Source organism: Bos indicus, chromosome 28 (genome assembly GCF_029378745.1).
Source record: "Bos indicus isolate NIAB-ARS_2022 breed Sahiwal x Tharparkar chromosome 28, NIAB-ARS_B.indTharparkar_mat_pri_1.0, whole genome shotgun sequence".
Taxonomy (NCBI): Eukaryota; Metazoa; Chordata; class Mammalia; order Artiodactyla; family Bovidae; genus Bos; species Bos indicus.
Genome location: NC_091787.1, coordinates 26913476 through 26936176, shown reverse-complemented (window position 1 = coordinate 26936176; position 22701 = coordinate 26913476). Strand labels below are relative to the sequence as shown.

Below are 22701 nucleotides of genomic sequence, written 5' to 3'. Positions count from 1 at the left end.
GCTGTGTGTGTGTGTGTGTGTGTGTGTGTGTGTGTGTGTGTGTTATTCGCTCAGTCACGTCCAACTTTTTGCGGCCCTATGAACTGTAGCTGCCAGGCTCCTCAGTCTATGGGATTCTCCAGGTAAGAATACTGGAGGGGGTAGCCATTTCCTTCTCCAGGGAATCCAGGGATCGAATCCCAGTCCCCAGGAATAACAGAATTAGTATTCAAACAAAGAAGTGGCAAGGGGCAGGCTTCCTGGTACTCCTCCCCTCCCTGGGGCTCCTGTAATTGGAGCTGATCTCTCCCCTTGCCTTTTTCTTAACAGTGGCATTGCAGACAGAAGTACACTGTTTCCCCCTTTTCCCATGCTGGCTCCCTGCCTCTCCCATAGACACCATTCCCTTCTACATTTACTGACTACCTATCAGGTGTTGGACTAAATACCCATGCTGTGTGCTCTTGGGGGTTCAAAAAAAGCCTAAGTCAAAGTTCCCATCCTCAAGGACTCCACCTGCAGAGACTTACACAAAGAACCACACAAACACACAAAGACAATACGGCTATGAGAATGCAGAACACACTGCCTGAGTACTCCCTAAGTGCCAGGTGTGTGCTCAAGACTTCATATACATTCAACCCAAGAGCAGACAATATTATGAAAAATGGAGGCTTTCAGGGATTAAATAGTATTAAAACAGACATAGATTGGGGTGCCTGGTGAGCTCAGAACAATTTCTCCAGGGCCCATGCCTGTGTCCAGTCCCTCTTGTCCTTTGGGAAACTCTTGTCCTTCTCCAACATATAGTGATTGGTCCAAAGGGTGGTCATGTGACTCAAATTTTAGAGTCCTGCTCCAGGAACTTTTGCCTGGAAACTCAAGGAGTAACTTCTTTTGTCTCTGGTCAGGGAGCTATAGCAGTAAGAATCAGCTTCACTGAAAAGATCCTCAACATTGCTAATTATTAGAGAAAAGCAAATCAAAACTACAATGAGGTACCACCTCACACCAGTCAGAATGGCCATCATTAAAAAGTCAGCAAATGACAAATGCTGGGAAGGGTGTGGATGAAAGGAAACCCTCCTACATGCTGGTGGGAATGTAAGTTGGTGCGGCCACTGTGGAAAACAGTAGAGAGGTTCCTTAGAAAACTAAAAACAGAATTACCATATGATCCAGCAATCCCACTCCTGGGCATATATCCAGACAATACTATCGATATAATTTAAAAAGATACATATGCTTCTATGTTCATAGCAGCACTACTCACAAGAGCCCAGACATGGAGACAACCTCAGTATTCATCAACAGATGAAGGGATAAAGATGATGCGGTAAATATATACAATGGAATATTACTCAGCCATAGAAAAGAAAGAAAGAATGCCTTTGCAGCAACATGCAACTAGAAATTACCATACTGTCAGAAAGAAAAAGACAGATGTCATGATATCACTTATATGTAGAATGTAAAATATGATACCGATTCATATGTAGAATGTAAAATATGACACAAACGAAGCTATCTCTGAAACAGAAAGAGAATCACAGACATAGAGAACAGACGAGGGGTTGCCAAAGGGTAGAGAGTTGAAGGCGAGATGGAGTGGGAGGCTGGGGTTAGCAGATGCAAGCGTTCATATACAGAATGGACAAACAACGAGGCCTGCAGTATAGTACAGAGAACTATGTTCAATATCGTATGATAAACCATAATGGAAAAGAATATTTAAAAAATAATGTGTGTATATATATATATATATGTATGTATAACGGAATCACTTTGCCACACAATAGAAATTAATACAACATTGCAAATTAACCACAATTTTTAAAAATTGGAGGGAAAAAAAAGTCAGCTTCATCATGCTCATAGCCAGAATCCGTCTTTTTGAGAAGTTGGTCAAGAGAATTAGAATGTGAAGAGGACCTGAAGAGTCCACGTAAGCCTCTAGTACCAGTTACACTTAAAACAGTTCCATCTTGTTCTCCCACAACCTGGCCCATATTTTTAGCCCTGTTTTCCTTAATCTATTTCGAGTTTGTTTTCCATCTTTTGCAAGTTACAGAGTCGGAAGAATACAGGTCCCTTGCCTGAGGTCACACAGCTAACAAGGGGCTGGCCGCATGCCCTCCCAGCAGCCACCTCGCCGCCCGTGTGGCTGGGTTACGGACACCGGACAGCACAGGCAGCATCGTGCTATTTTATTCTGTATAAATGCTGCCAGGGGGATTGGCATGACCATGGGGTTGGCACTCTCGCTCATCAACTGTTCCATTCCCAGAAACGTGCCACCACTCGCCTCACGAAAGTCACATTATCATCAATGTCCACGGTTGGCCCCTCTTGCACCTAGACTGGTCCCCCTCCTCCCAGAGCCACAGCCACGGGCACTTCCGACAAAGGCCTCTTGTCAGAAGAGAACCAGTGCAGAGCCCACCTCTGATGTTTTCCATCTCCCTTTCTTTCTGGTCTCCCTCATCTCTGCGCCTTTAGGTCAGAGCTGCCCATCTGTAGCCCAGAGGCCAAATGTGACATGTAGATAGGTTTTATTCAGCATTCACAGCGTTTTTATTTTAGCATTTTAAAAATTAGGAGTTTCACTTAGATATCACAATTTAAATTTTCCATATAAAAAGTTAAAAAAAAAACCTATATGCATTTCTGACTTAAAAAAAAAACAAACTGGCCTATCCATGACAGTACTGCTAAGTCACTTCAGTCGTGTCCGATTCTGTGTGACCCCATAGACGGCAGCCCACCAGGCTCCCCCGTCCCTGCGATTCTCCAGGCAAGAACACTGGAGTGGGCTGCCATTTCCTTCTCCAATGCATGAAAGTGAAAAGTGAAAGTGAAGTCGCTCAGTCGTGTCCGACTCTCAGCGACCCCATGGACTGCAGCCTACCAGGCTCCTCTGCCTATGGGATTTTCCAGGCAAGAGTACTGGAGTGGCGTGCCATTGCCTTCTCCGCATCCATGACAAGAGCCCTGCATCTCTGCATGAGCACCTCTGGCAACAACTGACCAGTAACCACTCACTGTGGACAGTGCATGGCCTCTCTGCTTCACCTGTCTCAAAATTTACCCAGAACCCTCATTTTCCCTGCCTGACTGATCTCGGTGAACACCCAGAGCCACACACTGGGGGGCTGGGATCTCTGCTAACATGACAGCCCAGTAGCCAGTCTCTCCAGCCTAGGATTGGGCATTTTCCCCAGATGATAAATCTCAGGAAACCCCTTCAACTCTAAGACAAGCGGGACCCCTGGCCTCACCTGACCCAGGCTCTGAATATGTCCAAGTGCGGAAACCACTGACCACAAGCTCCAGTTTGCCTGTAGGTACCTCAGCACAGTCACATGCTGCTGACACCAGGCCAAGGCCCAGGATGGACGCCAGGCCAGCTCAGGCCCATCTCAAGTCACTGGAGCAGGCAGTGACTTCCCTGAGCCCACCCGGAAAACCAGCGCCACCAAACCATCAGACGAGCGCCAGGGGCCCCCACCCCAGCCCCAGCAGCCAGCCCCAGGGCTCCGGCACACTCACGATATTCATGAGGGTGAGGACGTAGTTCTGCACATGCTCCTTGCCGTGGAAGCGCACCACCGAGTCGTCCACCGCCAGCAGCACCTCGATGCTGTAGCTGCCCGGCGTGGCGTGTCGCCGCTTCCGCTCTGCTTCTCCTAGCCGGTCCCCCACCAGGCCCAGCAGGTTGGGAAGGTCGCCCAGGCCAAAAGCTGGAACCGAGACGGGAAGAGACGGAGGTTCAAATCCACGTAAGGAACTGTCACCATGATGCCACCTGCTGATCGACCCCTGCCCCCATCATGTGCACCCCTTCCCCTGCCTCTGACAGCATGAGGGTTTGTGCCAGGCCAGGTGATGGGTGGGCGTGAGCCCTCTCTCTGACGTGAGGATGCGGCAAATCTCTGAGGCAGTGAGGAGCGGAGAGGTGAGAATTGGCCCAGGCTCCAGTTCCCGCTCAGTTCTATCTCCCTGTCACGTCCCAGCCCAAGCCCCTCCACCTCTCTGGGCTCCCCTCCCCTCCTGTGACATGAGAAGGAATAATCCTTGATATCCTGCCAGACATGCTTGCTGTAAAAATCAAAGATGGCAGTGGGTAGAAACATCATCATACAGGAAAAAATGTTTTCTGGTATTACCATGGCCTGTGGAGGGCATTTTAGGGACCCTTGGAGGATGCCCCATGCCCCTCAAATCCCTCTCAATCATTGCTAGCAACTCCAAATTTCCCCATCATAGCTTTGACCTTTTAGCTAAGGTTATTTATTTAACCAGCATTTATTAACTTGTATGACGTAATCGAGGACCTTTTCTGTAAAGGATCAGATAGTTAACATTTTAGGGTTTGTGATTCATCTGGTCCATCTCAGCTCTTCAGTTTGACTACTGAAATATAAAAGCAGCTACAGACAATATATAAACAAATGAGTGTCTCTGGGTTTCAATAAAACTTTATTTACAAAAACAAGTGGTAGGCCTCATTTAGCTCATGGACCTTAGTTGGCTAACTCCTAATAGAATCCAATCCAATCCTTAAAGACAACTCTGTCATATTATTGACTCTATTATACAAGTAAACAAGCTAAGGTTCAAAGTAGCATGTCCAGGTCTGTCTGAATCAAAAGGTCATGCTTTGAAACATATGGCTATTTAGAAAGGTAACATCTCAAGCAGTTATCAGTCATTTACACCATAGCCCGAATAAGGACTGGAGCAACACTTGTTGGGGCAGTGGAGTGAGGAGTACATGAGGACACCATAGGAAGCAGGATGGGAGGCAAGGGTCTCTCAAGAAAGCTTCAAATGTCTTAATGACTCTCCTGCCATCCCACCCTGAAGCTCTGATTCTTGTGCACTGATTTTTAAGACTATTCATTTATCCACAGTTATTTCAAAACCCCTCTGCCTGCAAGATGGGGCTGAGGCTCTAAAGATGCCAGCACTACAGTCCCAGCACATATCCAGAGGTGTGGCTGCAGAAGGGGCCCCACACTACTACCACGGAGGACGGTGGTGGGTGATGAAGGCAGGACCCTGTCCTCGAGCTCCCCCGCCTAGTGCAGGTGGCAGATAGGAAACTGGGCAGTAAATAGAGTACCGTCAAGGACCAGACAGTAGCCCTGACTAGGGCAGGCTTCCACACCGAGACCCAAACCGGGACGGCGGAGCTGGGAGAGGCTTCTGGAGGAGGGCACACCTGAGCCGGCCGGAGGGGGAGTGGGAGACCTGCTGGAGCATGGGGACCACAGGACCCATTGTGACTGAGGGTAAGGAGCTACCGACCACAGTGTGGTAACCCTCCGGGAAGACTCGATGGGCACCCAAGTTCTGCCTCTAAGCCTCCACGCACATGGGTACTCCAGGGATTGAAGGCTGAGTGCGGAGCAAGGAAATCACGGTGCTCCATGCTGTTTCTATTTTCCCTTTGGTGGTGGCACTGCCGTGCAAAGGAATCTACCATGCCCTAGATTTAAGAGTTGGGGAATGCATGGCCACCGTGCCTAAAGGAGAGACCAGAAATGGGCAGCTGGCCTCCGAGCAATGCACAGACTGGCGAGCAGGGCTTGGGCCGGCGTCCGCCCTCACTGCCCCCGAGGCCAGTGCCTCTCTCTTTGCAGGTGAGACTGCACCAGAGCTCCTGGAGGCCCTGCTATCTGAGCCCAACAGTGAGCGCAGCAGCCCAGAGACAAATTCCTGGGTGAGAGGGGAAGAGACCCCCAGCAGGGGAGGAAGAAGGTCAAAGCTTCTCTCCATGCAGTGAATTGAATCATAATAGCCACTCCCAACACATGAGCAGTGCCTGGAGGTTTCAGCCCTGCAAGGGAAAAGGGGAACTGACTCCTCACAGCTCTCCTTGCCAGGTCTGTCAGAGGTAGACTCAGAGAGGTCACCTGACTCATCTCAGGTCACACAGCAAGTTCATGGTAAACATCCAGAATGTAAACCCAGGCCTCCCACTCCCCATTATCACACCCTAACAGGGCCCACCCAGATTTCTCTCTCAAAAAACAGGGAGAGGCATTGCGGAGCGCCTGCTGACATCAGCCACAGACCCTGGAGACAATCCATTCACACCCTCTTCTATGCGTCTCTCATCCTTCAGGCCACAAATAGGGAATTCTCAAAGCGGAAAGGGTGGGGGCAGCAGGTCACCAGAAACTTTCAGTGAGCCCACCCAAGGAGTCCTGAGAAAATGTAAAATGGTGCAGCTGCTCTGGAGAACAGTGTGGCAGCTCCCCCAAAAGTTACACACAGCATTACCATAGAACCTCCATCTTTACAGCATCTTACGTACATACTGAAAACAATGGAAAACATATGCTTACATGAAAACTTGTGCATGAATGTTCATGGTGGCATTATCATAATAGCCACCAAATGGAAACAACCCAAATGGGCACCAACAGATGAACAGATAGGTGAAATGTAGTTTCTCCATGTGGTGGAATATTACTCTGCCATGAAAAGGAGTGAAGTACTAATTAAGATACACACTAGCAGAGATTGACCTTACACACAAAGTGACAGAAAGCCAGTCCCAAAAGGCCAGAGACTGTATGATTCTCTACTGTATGGGCATCTCTAGGGGATGCCCCAAAGAGACAAAGCTCTAGAGAGGGAAGGTCGATTAGTGGTTGCCAGGGAGCTGAGAAGGGGAAAAGCGGAGTGACAGCTGATTCATGGGTATGCGATATTTTTATGGGAGTGATGGAAGTGTTCTAGGATTAGATAATGGTGATGGTGATCCCATTAATGTGGGATGTAATTGTGATGGTGATCACAATAATGGTGATCCCACAAAATTGTGAATATAGTTTAAAAAAAATGAATTGTATACATTTAAATGGATTTTCTCTCCATTAAAAAAAGGCAGCAACAGCAGCCTTAAGCCCCAGGCTGGCTGGCTGCCCTTGAGGGGATGAATGGCTCTGGTGTTTGGTAGCCCCAAATCCCAGCCAAGGAGCCAGAATTCTGGCTACGGGCACACAAGCATCCAGGTTCCAGTGACCTAGATGGTGGGAAGAGGGCTACAGAGCAGGACTGTGGGTTGAGGGGGGACAGGACAACATTAGGAGCATGGGAACGTGCAGGGCACAGCCTTCGAGGTCAAACCTTTCATCTTAAACAAGAATGTTAAGTGGAGACAGGCACACCCAAAAGAATTTCACATACCAGGCTCAGACCCACTGCTCGCCTTAAAATAACAGAGTGAGTCACAGGTTTTTAAGAAAGTCCCCTATCATCCTTGTCTTTCTAAGGAAGAACCCAGATGGGCCCAGGGCACAACACCACCCACAGGAGGTACAGCCAGGCAACCCGACGAGGGGGAGACAGGGCAGCGTTCAAGGCGTGAACCCCACCTGGAGCTCAGTGGTCTCAGCCTCCCAGTTGTTGATCACGGTGGCCGACTGTGGAGCTGGTTCCAGGCTCACAGCCCTGGAGTAGGACTTCCCCAAGGTCTCTCTCAAAAGGGAGGATTTGTGGTCTTTTGATTTGGAGCTGGCCTCAGATAAAACAGAGCCCAAGAGAGACTCGTCATTCCCTCCAGGAGTGGTGGAGGTAACAGTTCGGGTCACCACTGAGCTCCTGAAACCCTGCCCAGCCACCCGAGGCTCTGTCCAACCCCTCCCCCATCATAACATAACTGCAGAGCCCTCCACCGTCATAACATAAGTGTGGCGTCACTTAAGAGCAACACAGGGAGAGCAGCTGAGGCTTCAAAGGACGCATTGTACGTGGGGACTACTGGTTTCCAGGCATTCCTTCACGCTGGGCCCAATTCCGCCAGGGCCCAGGCAGGAGGGTGTGTCACTCATGGCCAGATTCCACCCAGGAATGAGGGTGGAATCCACGCGTGTCCTCATGGCCAAAGGGGCTTTGAGACAAACCTCAGTTGGACTATGAAGTTGGCACAGGCCTAGGACCATTCACCACTTCACTGGCTCAACCATGGGTCCTGCGTACTGCTGGTGGGCAGGCTCCGGTGCTGCTCACTGGCTACACAGAGGCCCCTCTCAGAGACTCTCACCCCAACATGGCAGCAGTTACCTTAGTAACAAAGCCTTAACAAGAGCAACCATTCATCAAACATCTACCAGGGGCCAAGCTCCATGCTGGGAGTTCTATACACATTACAACATTTATAACATTATAACACATAAAACCTCAGAGTTAGCAATGATCATCCCACTTTACAGATTAGAAAAACAGGTTCAGAGATGTTAAGTAACTTGCTTAAGGTCACACAGTAAACAATACTGGAGGTAGGATATCTTTTTCTTTTCACATTTAAGCTGTTTTTTTTTAAATTATTTATTCATTTTTTTGGCTGCACTGGGTCTTCGTTGCTGCTCACGGTCTTTCCTCTAGTTGCAGCAAGTGGGGGCTCCTCTCGAGGTGTGGTGTCCGGGCTTCTCATCGCAGTGGCTTCTCTCGGTGGAGAGCACAGCCTCTAGGGCATGCAGGCTTTAGCAGTTGGGGCACATGGGCTGAGTCGCCCCCTGGCATGTGGAATCTTCCCAGACCAACAACTGAATCTGTGACCCCCGCATTGGAGGCAGATTCTCAACCGCTGGACCACAGGGAAGTCCCTGGAGGTAGGATTTTTAAACGCTCCTTTGGACACAGAGCTGACTCTGGTGGCCTGACCCCAGGCAGTCTCCCTACGAGTGCCCTAAGAACCCCCTTCCTGTGGTTCCCAGGGGTGGAGATGATTTCCAGCGGGGAGAAGCTAACTGCAGTCATTCCACCTTCTGTCCTGGCAGAGGAATAGCCTTGCAAAGCAACGCTGAGCCGCTCCGAGACTCAAGGACCTGTGTTCAGGGGACTCAGGTAGCTCCTCCGGCCCGCACTCCAGCCTGCTATCATAGCCCCTAAAACAGAGGGCAGTTTCCTGCTGGTGCAGTAGATCTATGTGGCCCAGAGCCATTACACCAGTGAGAAGACTGAGGCCAGGAGTTGAAAAGCCCAGGTCAGAAGTTACCTGAAAACATCCCTGCGATGTGGAGGGAGGTAGACCTGGCGCCTCCGACCACAGCCTACCTTCATTGTGAAGGTCCCCGAGCGGCTCTGTCCATCGCTGCCTGACGACTTCCCGCCGGTACACCACGTGCTTCCTCCCGCCGGCCTCCGCCTCCTGCTGCCCGCGCTCGAAGGGCTCGATGAAGTAGTCAGTGCTGTCCGTACGGATGAGGCCGGCCTGAACCAGGGATGCGGCAAGTGGGGGGGAACGGGGAGAGAGCAGAGATGTGAACACACGGCAGAACAGGCGTGCGTGTGTGTGCAAATGAGTGTGACCACACAAGAGCAGGCACTTCCTCTAGGGGCTTGGGGGCCCTCAGATGCCAGCAGGGAAGTGGGAAGAGGGTGTTAGGCGGCCAAGCAAGGGCCCGCATGCCCGTCACAAGCAGAGCAGAGCCACTTTTCTTTTTCTTATTTCTAATTGAAGGATAATTGTCTTATAATATTCTGCTGGTTTCTGCCATACCTCAACATGAATCAACCATACGTATACATACGTCCCCTCCCTCTTGAACCTCCCGCCCACCTCCCTCCCCATCTCACCCCTCTAGGTTGTCACAGAGCCCTGGCTTGAGTCCCCTGAGTCATACAGCAGATTTCCACTGGCTATCTATTTTACATATGGTAGTGTAGATGTTTCCAGGCTACTCTCTCCTTCCCGCCCGCCCTCCCATCGTGTCTATAACAGATCCACTTTCACTGTGCTGTGCGCTCACGGGGTGCACGTAACAGTTCCTCTAAACAAAGGCGCATGCGTGCTAAGTCGCTTCAGTCACGTCCAACTCTGCAACCCCATGGACTGCAGCCCGCCAGGCTCCTCTGTCCATGGGATTCTCCAGGCAAGAATACTGGAGTGGGTTGCCATGCCCTGCTCCAGGGGACCTTCCCAACCCGGGGATTGAACCTGCATCTCTTATGTCTCCTGTATTGGCAGGCGGGTTCTTTACCATCAGTGCCACCTGGGAAGCCCCCCTAAGGTGGGCACTGGACCCCAGTTCCAGCAAAGAGTGCTGTTATTTCAGATTTAAAGCATGTGTGCGTGCAGCTTGTGTTTGCTGACAATAAACGAGCGAGGACAGTGCCCCAGGAGTGTATGCTCAATGTTATGATCTGATTTTTCACCTGCATCAAAATAGTTCCTTAAAAATATCAAGTGCTGGCTTTGGAAATAAAAAAACATAAAAATATAACCTTGGTCGAGCCCCGCCAACATGTTATTAGGTCCCAAATGAAGGCAATATTCACAGGGGTAAGTGAAACATATAATGAAATGTGTGTGAATACATGTGTGGCTGTACAGTCTCCCGCCCCCGCGCACACGTCAGCTCTATAAAGCAGTGAGGGACACCCACCACGGTGCCTGGAAAATAGGAGGCAATCCTTAATAAATACTTACTTGTTGAATTCCTTCACTCATTCAACAAACACCTATGGAGTGCCTACTACATACCAGCCCTGTGCCAGACACTGGGAATGCAGCTGTGAACACAAAACAGGGAATGAAGGAAACCATTTTTATAAATCTATTGGGCCTTCCTGTTTGAATAGGAGCTGCCTCTTTTTAAAGCAGTCATTACTTTACGCAACTAAATCCCACCAGTTTTCCCACCTCGGCCTGTTTTGAGCTTGCTTCTTAGGGAACTCCCGTCAAGGCTTCCTGCACACACGACATCGAACCTCCCAGAGCAGCCCATCTTCCTCCTGTCCTTCCCAGCTATGTCTCTTCATCAAACTGCCAACACCATCTTGGATCAAAACCAAGATAGCTGCCTTCTGCACCAATCAGGAGGCCAAAAAAGTGTTCCAGGGAAATTAGCAGCATTACCAGAGCAAGTCTGGAGCTCCTCAAGGTAACCATTTTATCAGGGACGCTCAACTGTCCGCAAAAGCTCCAGTCTGCTTATTAAAATGTCAGCGTCAAACTCTATATTAAGCAGGCGTCCTTTCTTTTAAAATGCTTTCTCTTTTTAACTTCTGCACCTGCCACGTGCCCAGGGCAGTGAAAAACAGATGATGAGGCCCAGACTTCGGCTGTGAGTTGTTCATCATCTGAACGGAGGAGACCACAGAGAAGAAGATGGCCAAGCTGTTGGGCTTGGTGCTCTGGCAGATATACCTGATGGACAAGGATCCATCAGGCTCATGGTTGCAAGGGGCAGAAATTCAGCTTGCACCCTCTTGGACCAAAGGGGAGCATATAGGTCCCTGGACAAACCATGGCAGGGGCAGGCGCTGGAAATGAGGGGCCCAGTGCCTTGGCTCTCTCCGCACCCTCCTCACGGCCCCTCTGCATCATCTTCACTCTCCCAGACAAGGTATGTTCTCACAGGTACATCTCTGCTCTGACACCAGAGACAAGAAGGCTTTTCTTGCATAGTCCCCCATCTGGTACAGCCCAGGAGACCTGTGGTTAGTCCGGCCTGACTCACACAGTCACCCGGGGATTGGTAGTTCTTGCTCGATCCCCATGGCCAGAGGGAGGGTAATTACTATGGTGAAAGAAGGGAGAAACTGACAGGGTGGCAAAAGAAACCCACAGGAGCTGGAAAGGACACAGCAGGTAAGGGACCTGGATGAAGATGTAGGAGCAGGAAGGTCCATGTGGGGTTGGGGAGGCATTCAGGCTCATGGGCAGAGGCTATGCCAAACCTGCACAGAAAGTGTGTTAGTCAATCAGTCGTGTCTGACTCTGTGTGACCCCATAGACAGTAGCCTGCCAGGCTCCTCTGTCCATGGAATTCTCCAGGCAAGAATACTGGGCTGGGTAGCCATTCCTTTTCCAAGGGATCTTCCCGACCCAGGGATCAAACCCGGGTCTCCTGCATTGCAGGTGGACTCTTTACTGTCTGAGCCACCAGGGAAGCCCTGCGTAAATGATGGCCAAGTCAAAGAGCCTCTGCCACTGAGGATATGCACAGCCCCTGAAGGAAGCCATTCTTCCGGGTACACAGGGCAGCAGGGCCCAGGGCTTTCCACCCAAAGCTACTGCAGCTCAGCTGCCAAGAGAGACTCTCCACCAAGGCCCCCACCCATCCATCCCATCCCACCTTCTGTACTCCTGTCTAATCCCCAAGGTCAGTGCTTACACCCCACTGAAGGCCCTCTGGACCAAGCAAAGCAAGAGACCCTTACAGCAGAAGTCAGATGACCTGTGCTTCATCCTGGCCAGACTCACACAAACCCAGGCTCACTGAGGGTTGCAGCTGCTCTCTCTCTGCCCATCACACCTCTCCTCTAGCAGAGACGAGTTCTCTAGACCAAGGGGCAGAAGACTCCATTCAGCGACCGCCCTCCCCCACCACACACACACTTCGCCGTAGCCTCCCCTATTCTGGAACTTGGTTAACCCACTGCCCCAGAAGATTCTTCAGAATCTGGCATTCCCTGTGCCCCATCACCCACTGAGTCACCATGGCCACCAGACCTCAGGGCCTCCCATGAGGGTTGCAGGGTACAGAAAGATGCGCACAGAATGGGCTGGGCTACAAGGCACTCCCTTGCAGCTCACGTTCCCCTTTCAAGATCACCATGTCTGCCCCAGTCTCAGGCTTCAATACCTAGTCAGGGGACCTCAATTATTTGCTTGGATGCCTCTAGTGACAGAGAGCTCCCCCTCTCAAGATGTATCCTGGTCTCTGCAGGGACACTGTTATTGTCTTACTGAGCTGAACACACTTCCCTGCATTCTGCCCTTTGTGAAGTCTTATTACCATTGCTAGTAATAAGTTAGATAACATCACTGACTCAATGGACACGAATTTGAGCAAAATCCGGGAGACAGTGAAGGACGGAAGAGCCTGGTGTGCTACAGTCCATGGGCTCGCAAAGAGTCGGACACGATTTATCGACTGAATAACAACACTAAGAGTGTCTGCCACTCACATTTACACATCTTAATTCATCTTTACAACAACCCTATGAGGTAGGCACTGATATTAGACCCATCTCATGGATGAGGAAACAGAAGTATGGAATGGTTAAATAACTTGCCCAGAGTCGCTCATCAAGTCAGGGACAGCACTAGAGCAGAGCTCCGCTCCATGTGGCTCTTCATCACCAGGCTCCATCACCTCACCCATCCCGGGCCCGCTCCTGACCTGGGGGCCCATCTGGAGCACAGAGACATTGCTCTCATAGTCCCATCTGCAAGTTCCTGCGCCTCTGGTTCCGACCTTGCAGAGCAAACAGGTTGTTCACTTCCCACCTCTGGGCAAAAACACTCGATGAAAACCAGTCCACCTTCTACCACTGCCGTGAGGATGAGCAAACGCTTCAGCACTCAGCCCTAAAGGGAGCCAACTGCACCCACTGCCCAGGTGGCTGCTCCCCTGAAAGGACTCCCACCTCACACAGCAGCTCTGCTCCACCAGACAAGGAAGCCCCGGGATTCCTGGGACTAGCCTAGCCCCCACAACACGTCCTCGGGCCTCCCCTCAGGGAACAGCTAGAAGAACCCCTATTTTCCCACCCCAGTGAACTGTTTAGGGAGAAGACCCAAGGCCCTGACATGCAACCTGGAAAATAAGCTTCAAACCTCTTTGTAACTGAGGATCTCACCAGCCCTCCCTGGCACTGAAGGCAGGGCCTCCCAGTGATCATCTTCATGTATTTTGGGCATCACGCCCAGGTCTTGACAGGCAGTTCCAATCCAGGTCTGGGCTCTCTCATAGTGTCTAAGACCCTCCTCCTGGAGAAGGGATAGGAAGGCAGGCCCAGCCACCAGATCAGGAGGCAGCCTGGGCTGGTCCCTTCCAAAGGCCCTCGGTTTCCCTGTCTGTACCAGGAGAGGTTTGGCCCACGCTCCCCTTCAGCACTGCCCTGGCCAGGAAACCAGGCACCACTCAGGGCAGACAGACTGGCAACAGGAACTTTCTGGCTCTCCTCCTCCTCTCCAAATTACTCCTGTCTCTCAATTTATGAGATGTTTATATTTCTGAAAAGTGGTAGCTAATTTTAAGACACTAAAATCAAATCAAATTTCTGTATAAGAAATCAAGAAACAGGGAGAAAATAAATCCTGGTAGAATGGAAAATAAATGTCAGCCATATCTGTTTTCACCCATAACTTATTCTTCTGGAAACAGTAAGCAGGAAATATATACTGGAAAGGCTCTTCATGCAATAAAAACAACAACAACAAATAGCTGACTCTATCCAATTGGGCCACACATTGTACAGGCCCTCAGGCAATTTCTCCAAATAGAAACCCACCAGCGGGCAGGCCTGGCCCCCTCTGCCCTGGTCTGGACCCTTTAACACAGCTGCTTCTGAGGGCCCTTTCCTGGAAGGTGCATGGCTGATGGAGGGGCCGGTTTGAATTTTCTAATATGGCTGGGACATGTTTTTGGTTGCAAAGGTGACACCTGCTGCTGCAATCTTCATCCAGAGGCCTTCAGGTCATGCTAACTGTGGTTTTCCAGTCCGATTTCCCCTCAGGAAAAAACCCAAGTCCAAAGCGCAATTCCAGGTCACCTGAAGGAGACAGGTGATGACTGGCTAGGTGACTACTGTGGATCATAAATGAGTCCATGTGGTTACCAGCAGCTATCTGTCATCAGGGTGAGGTCCCAAATACTTCCGCAGATAACTGAAGTCACATTATTTTGAAATTAATATGTACATGTTAGAATAACATGTTTATTCTAAAACTGCACATTCTTGCATGTAAACTGGGAGGGGAGGGTACAATGAGCCAACAGACAGATCTCCAGGGAGGCCACAGAAAGAGATCCCAAGGGATTCCTTGGACAAGGGTAAGGGTCTATCTGCGCTGAGTCAGGTGCAGAGACAGTGAGCAAGGGTCAGCTTGGGTCCAGGTAGAGCCAGTGACTTGGCTCCGAGAGGACAGCTGCAGGTCCTCTGGGAAAAGGGAATCCTGAGGTCCTTTGCTTTACCCTCAAATTGGCTAATGTGTGTCAAATGCCCAGAAGGAGGGTCCATTTCAAGATCGAGTAGTGGGCCAGTCTCCCCTTCCTTCTCCTTCCAAAGCCAGTCTCTGTGGAGCCTCCCCAGAAGGGAATCAAGCAGTGCAGCCCACCCCCAACCCAAGCATCCTGCCACCTCCCAAGGAGAGTGTGTTCTCAGGCTTGAACTTGGTCTGGAAATTCCATCACGAGGCTTTTACTGCCAGCTGTGCTGTCTTAGGTTCTAGGCTTACAGCAAATTTAACCTGAAACTATGCCACTGGAGGAGACAAAAGATAACCCAGCAAGTGGAGGCTGGTGCGATGCACACAACTAGGAGTGGCATGAGAATCAGAAGTGGCTTCCACCAGCTTCTCCCCCAATATAGCCACCTGCTTCTATCCCCGGCCACCGCCAGCCAGGCTCCCGCCAAGACCACATCACCTGCTACAACCTCAGGAACTCTGACTGTGGGTATCTCCTTCTCTCCCTCGTAACTCCAACATGCTGGCTCCAGCTACCATTAAACTTCACTAAGACTTCCAACACATGACCCCACCATTCCACCACTGTCAATCTCCCCTCCAAGTCCTTACTTCCCTTCTCATCACCTTGGACTTCTCCATCATGATACATAATAGTTCTGCAAACACTCATAACTCTCTTCCACTCTTCCCTCCGTCCTGCTCTCCCAGAGAAGCCTCTGTCCTGGTTCAACCCAAGTCTCCACCCACTCCACGTCTGCACACTGACAGAGGAAATGCTCATGGTGCCCACGGGTCTCCTTGAAATCAGGGGCCAGGGCTCTCAGGTGAACCTGACGCTGATCCTGCAATTAGCATCCCTTTTTTCAGCATCACCAGGCCCTCCCTCTCTCCTGGATCATTTCGCTGACACATGAATGCACTTGATCTCTGTGAAATTCCCTCCCAGCCCTGCCAGCTATGGCCAGGGTCTCTTTTTCCCTCCACAGCACAGCTGTCCACGCTTCTCACTGCCTCCACTTCTGTGCCTTGTACCTCTCCTCCATCCACCCCAGTGGGGCTTCTAGAACCAGTACTTCCTGGAAACTGCCCTCGTCATAGTCACCTGAGACCTCATGTGTTCAGAGCCAGACATCGTTTCTTTGTCCTGGTCTCTCTCAGCTCCTCCAGCCACACACATGCTCCCTGGGGACTTCCCCTGATCCCACAGCTTTACATATCATGTATTTGCAGATACCTCCCAAATTACATCCTCAGCCCTGACCCCTCCCAGAATTCCACGGAGGAATGTCCAACAGCCTCCTTGATAGAGACCCTGGGCTTCCGCTGGGCACCTCAACCTTTAAAGCAGACCTATTCCTCCCCTTGCCTTCCCCATCTCAGCAAATGACACTCTTTTGCCTAGTTGCTCCAGTAAAAAATCAAGGGGACAGGTGGACCCCAGGGATTAGGTTTTTGCAAGTCTTCCAACCTCCCTCATGGTTTTGTTAAGTCTGTTGGATGAAAGATGCATCCAACAGAGCCTGCAGGGACCAGCCCCTCTGAGAGATCACCCTGGGGCACTGTCTCTGATTCATGACAAGTGTTGGGGGGCAGCCCTACCCACAAACCCCTATACCCTGAGGCCATCCTTTCCTCCCTCAATAGGCCCTCATGTTTTCATGAAGCATCTACTGCATGCTGGGCTTGATGGTGGGGTATAAAAACACAAGAAACCAGCCTCAGCTCTCCTTATGAGTGACATATCTAACATATATGAAGAACACTTATTGCTCAATAATAAAAAGACAGCCCAATTTAAAACTGGGGATAGAGGGACTTTCTGGTGGTCCAGTGACTAAGACGCCATGCTCCCAATGCAGGGGGCCCAGGTTCAGTCCCACAAACCGCAACTGAGATCCTGCTTGCTGCAACTAAGACCCGGCACAGTCAAATAAATAAATTAATAAATACGTAAATTTTCAAAACAAAAATAAAGCAAAGAAAAAAAAAAGAAAAATGGGGAAAGAATCTGAGCACTTCTTTAAGGAAGACATACAAATGGCCGTTAAGCACATGAAAAGATGCTCAGCATCATCAGTCATTATGGGAATGCACATCATAACCACCATGAGATACTACACACCCACAAGGATGGCTAGAATCAAAAAGCCAGAGGCTAACAAGTGTTGACAGGGATGTGCAGAAACTGTAACCCCCATACATTGTTGGTGAGAACGTAAAATGATGCAGCCGCTTTGGAAAACAGTCTGGCAGTTCACCAAATATTAAACAGAGCTTCCACATGAGCCAGCAATTCTACTCAGTATAAACTCAAGAGAAATGAAAACGTAAGTCTGCAAAAACCTTTACACAGCGTCCACTGTAGCCAAGATGTGAAACAACCCAGATGCCCATCAGCAGATGAATGGATAAGCAAAATGTGGTGTGTCTATACAATGGAATGTTATTCAGCCGTAAAAAAGAAAGACATGCTGAAAAATTCTACTACATGGATGAATCTTGAAAACATTACGCTAAGTGAAAGAAGTCAGTCACAAACAGTCACATATTATACAATTCCATTCATGTAAAAGTCTAAAACAGGGAAATCTATAGAGACAGAAAATAGATTAGTGGCTGCCAGGGGCTGAGGTAATGAATTTGGGGTGACGGGTGCTGATAAAAGACACAGAGCTTCTTTTTTAGAAAGTGAAAATGTTCTAAAATTGAACATGGTAATAATTACATGGGCTTCCCAGGTGGTGCAGTGGTAAAGAATCTGTTTGCCAACGCAGGAGATTCAGGAAACGCAGGTTCGATCCCTGGGTCAGAAAGATCCCCTGGAGGAGGAAATGGCAACCCACCCCAGTATTTTTGCCTGGAAAATCGCATAGAGGAGCCTGGTGGGCTACAGTCCATGGGGTCGCAAAGAGTCAGACAAGACTGAGCACAGATACACGATAATTACATGGCTCTGTGCATTTAATAAAGAATCCACTGAACTGTACACATTAAATGGGCGATTTGCATGGTACGTAGACTGTATCTCAATAAAGCCGTTAATAAGGCTGGTATGCACAGAGAGATACGAGACAGACAGAGAAACGACATATACACACGGAAACAAGGGACACGCAGCACCCAGAGCACAGAAAGGACAATACACACAGAGACACAACACACGAGCAGGCGAACAGCACACATGCCCTCAGCCGACTCACACGCAGGAGGCTACAGGCTGCCTGCTCCACGGAAGCGTGACTCAGCACAGCCAGGATGAAAGCCTGCGGACGCTGAGATTCCACATAATTCAAACCTGATGTGAAGCCCCAAGCCACAGGAGCTCTGCTGGACGCTGGGCTGCCAAGGCCTGGGCCCAAGCCAAGGAGAGTCTGAACGCTGATTCACGCCGAGCTGCAGCCCCGGGGACAGGCCGGAGTAAGGCACCCTAGGAGGATGGAGCTGGGAGCTGCCAGGCTTGGCCCCAGAGAGCAACACACACCCCACACGGGCGGCATCAGAGCCCCAGAACCGCCCGAGGCTCACAAGAGACACAGGAAACTGAGAGCCTCCACCAGCTGGAGGCAGTTTTCTGGGATGAACCCTTGCCGGCTCGGCCCACTCCCAGGGTCACGACCTCTGCAGGCCCCATACCATGGGAGCTGCCAGGTGAAAGGCTAGGGAAGCTGTGGTGGGCCCATGCCATTGGCAGCAAAGATCCTGCTCAAGAAGAAGCAATGTAGTGGCTCAATACAGAGACCCTAGAGCCAGGATCCCTGGGGCCTGCCATGGTTCAAACCATGGAGTCCTGGACAAGTTACTAAACATCCCTGCGCTTCACGACTATAAGGGTACTGATCTTATGAGTTGCTTGGAGAAACACACATGGAGAATCTAGAACAGTCTGAGCCAGCAACACAGCTGTCTAAGTGTTAGAGTTTGCTGCCATGATTAGCACGACTATGATTCCAAGTGGGCCTGGGACTACCAGTGGCTCATGAAGGGAGCAACATTCTGGAACTACGGATGGTTCACCCCTAAGTCCTGGCTCCACTGCAACCTGGCTTTGACCTGCTCAGATCCCCTGTCTGTACACAGGAAGAAATCCCTGAGAAAAAATACCAATGGTTAAGCATCCTTAAGGAAAAAGTCCTTACTAAGAAGAGGCTGGTTCACAGGAATCGTAAATGTGAGAAAGAACTTGGGCAGACAAATAGAGTCACAGATGTAGAGAACAAACTTACGGTTACCAAGGTGGGGAGTAGAGGGTGGGATGGACTGGGAGATTGGGAACGTATAAAATAGATAAATAATGAGGACCTACTATACAGCACAGGGGACTCAGTGCTCTGTGGTGATCTAAATGGGAAGGAAATCTAAAAAAGAGTGGATATATGTATAGTATAACAGATTCACTCTGCTGCACAGCAGAAACTAACACAACATTGGAAAGCAGCTATACTCCAGCAAAAATTTTTAAAAGGAACACAGGCTGACAAACAGAGAAGGCAATGGCACCCCACTCCAGTACTCTTGCCTGGAAAATCCCATGGACGGAGGAGCCTGGTAGGCTGCAGTCCATGGAGTCGCTAACAGTCGGACACGACTGAGCGACGTCACTTTCACTTTTCACTTTCATGCATTGGAGAAGGAAATGGCAACCCACACCAGTGTTCTTGCCTGGAGAATCCCAGGGACGGGGGAGCCTGGTGGGCTGCCGTCTATGGGGTCGCACAGAGTCGGACACGACTGAAGCGACTTAGCAGCAGCAGCAGCAGCAGGCTGACAACAGGTTAGTGGAAATGCACCACCCAAGTGTGAAGTTGTAGGCAATTTCCTTCTCTATAAACGTTTAGGTGTCTTCTAACTTTTCTGATTCCCCTATCTAAACAGGAAAGATGATTCTGCACAGAATGCTTGCCTGCTACAATGAGCAACTAAAAATTACACAACAATGATTTTAAAACAAAGTTTAAAAGGAAATAAACCCAGTGTCACCCCCGTCTGCTATCACCCAACCCCCTTGTAAAGGATGTAGCAGCTACACCGTGAGTGAAACACCTGTGGCTGGGACCCAGCCAGCACCCTTCCCAGCTGGGCTGTTGTTCAGTCGCTAAGTCGGGTCTCACTCTCTGAGACCCCACGGACTGCAGCACACCAGGCTTCCCTGTCCTTCACTATCTTCCAGAGTTTGCTCCAACTCAAGCTGCTGGGTGATGCTTTCCAAGCCTCAGTTTCCACTCCTGAAACTAAAGGGAATGATATAATGAGGGGAAAATGTCCCCTCCTGAGGCCCAGCAGCAGGCAAGGCAGCCTTTCCCTTTCCTTCCTTCTTCAGCCTGGCTCTCCTGATTCCCCATCTTTTCCATCAAACACAAAGCAGACTTTTCCAGAACGCTATTGCAGTGGGTCTGACTCCTTGATGCCCATTGGTATCACCTGTGGAATCTGCAGAATGCCTGATGCCCACAGCCCAGACAAATGAATTACATCTGTGGTGGGGTTGGGGGAGCAAGAATCAGTAGTGTCTCAAACCCGCACAGGTGAATCTAATGTGCAGCCAGGGCTCGGAACCCCTGGCCTCAATTCTGGAAGCTTCCAAATGGTGTAATGGTACCAAATGGATGTTTAAGTGATCATGTTTCACAAAGAGAGCAGTAGCAGCAGGCAGTGTTTGACCAGAATTAGTTTGCCATTATACAGGAAATGGGCAAGAAAGACAGAGAGGGGACAAAGGACGACGAGTACACGCCCTGACCGAATGGGATGCGGGGAAGGGAAGTCCAGACAGGCCGGGTGACTGCACACTTGTTACACCATGAGCATCTCCCTGGGCTGAGCATGGCCAAACATCACCTGGACCAAATGTGATCTATGCCTTAGGTGCTGTCTCAGAACCTCACCACCCTCTCTCCTCAAGGTGCCACTCCACTGTGAGTGAAGAGTGAGTTACTAAAACTGCCCTGAGCTGAGTGTGTCTGGGAAGCAGGGAGGGAATCTGTGGTGGTGTGGCCAGTGGCCAGTCAATGATGTCACAACCCACCAGTTAGGAGCCCACGGTGCAGATTGAGGATAATTAGTAACAATATCTTTACTATGATGCTGCTGCTGCTGAAAGCAGTGAGTGATTCTGTCCTCTGGCCCCATGGAGGACAGAGTTGCTTAGATCTTCTTGCAACTTCTTCCAGCTTGGCAAATGTGCTTAAAGGGAGGGCGCTCGCTTTTGATGATGCCCCTCCTCCCAGCAGCAGGGGTCCTGGCCCAGCAGCAGGGCAGGGCCTCACCTGCAGGTGCTCAGAGAGTCCCTTTGTGCGGCAAACCCCCACCCTGGAGCCCAGCCAGGGTCCAGGGCAGACCTTGCCAGGCTGGCAGCCGCCACCAGTTTCCATTCCCCATGCCCAGGAGCCACGTGGCTCTGAAGCTTACCCTTCTATCACCACCATGGATGGCCCACCAAGCTTGGGTTAGGAGCTCTGCCTGGCCCCCTGGTTGGCCCAAAGTCCTGGCAGCAGTGGGGGCTTCAAGACGAGGAGACAGTAACCAGCCCTCAAATGCCAGGAGGCAGTGTGGCTGCCAGGTCCTGAGCTGGGGAATGGTTCCCCGCATCAAGGCCTGAACTCTACAGCTCAGATGCAAGCCAGAGGATGGCGGGGTGGCGCCAGGAAAAGGTGCAGCTACAGCTGAGGGCTGGGCCTCAGCAGGTCACAGAGGCCAGGGCTCCCCTCTGATCCACCCTGACATCAGCCTACTCCAGAGGGCCCTACAGAAGGCACGTGAGCACAGGAGAATGGAAAGATGAGTGGATCTAGATGCCTGAACTCCTGACAGGCTCCTGACAACATTTAGGCATCACTGCCTTCCTCTACCAGAGAGAGAAGGCAATGGCAACCCACTCCGGTACTCTTGCCTGGAAAATACCACGGACGGAGGAGCCTGGTAGGCTGCAGTGCATGGGGCTGCATAGAGTCGGATGAGACTGAGCGACGTCACTGTCACTTTTCACTTTCATGCATTGGAGAAGGAAATGGCAACCCACTCCAGTGTTCTTGCCTGGAGAGTCCCAGGGACGGGGGAGCCTGGTGGGCTGCCGTCTATGGGGTCGCACAGAGTCGGACACGACTGAAACGACTTAGCAGCAGCAGCAGCAGCAGCCTTCCTCTACAGGGGGACAAGTGGACAAAACCACATTAGCTAGAAAGCACCATCAAATGAGGCCCATTGTTATCCTTAACCCTGCCCAGGGCCCGGCACCATTAGCATGTTTTCCAAATTTTTCAGAACTCTGACACTTCCCCAGAGCTTGTTTGTGTTAACCCCTATTACTAGCAGTTCAAATGCCCACGTCCCAGTCACTCATGCCACTCACCAGGTTCCCCACTGACTCTACTAGTTCACTTACATCTCTGCAGTTTATTTCCCCTAAACCTTTGTCTGTCATACCACTCATTCATTCCTCAGATGATTGCTGAGCAGACCCCATCCCAGGTGTGCAGGGGACACAGGCAAAAATCCCTCCTCACCTGGGGCCGACCTTCATCAGAGGTGAGACAGGCGATCCATAAGAACATGGTACACCCATGGGGAAACAGGAAGCAGAGGAGAGAACTGGAGATTGAAATTTTAAATAAGGGGGTCAGGGAAGATGTCACTAAGAGGGGACCCTGGAGGGGTGAGATGAGGGGTGGGTGCATGCAGCATCTGGGGAAGGAGGAGAGTGCAAGGGCCATGGAGGGATGCCAGGGGTGTCACAGGCAGCCTGGAAGGAGGGAGGCTGCCCAGGGCCTGCTTGGCTTCTCCGGGAGGAG

At 50.6% G+C, this 22701-nt stretch overlaps 1 protein-coding gene across 2 annotated transcripts in view; it reads right to left on the bottom strand.

Moving 5' to 3' along the window:
• Positions 1-22701, bottom strand: part of ADAMTS14 (ADAM metallopeptidase with thrombospondin type 1 motif 14) — a 95161-nt gene that overhangs the window by 59406 nt on the left and 13054 nt on the right. For both annotated transcript variants that reach the window (XM_019954203.2, XM_019954204.2), the window contains exons 3-4: positions 9049-9205; positions 3529-3719 (exon numbers count right to left, since the gene is read on the bottom strand). In XM_019954203.2, the coding sequence (XP_019809762.2) occupies positions 3529-3719; positions 9049-9205 (348 nt within the window). The remainder of the gene's footprint in view (positions 1-3528; positions 3720-9048; positions 9206-22701) is intronic.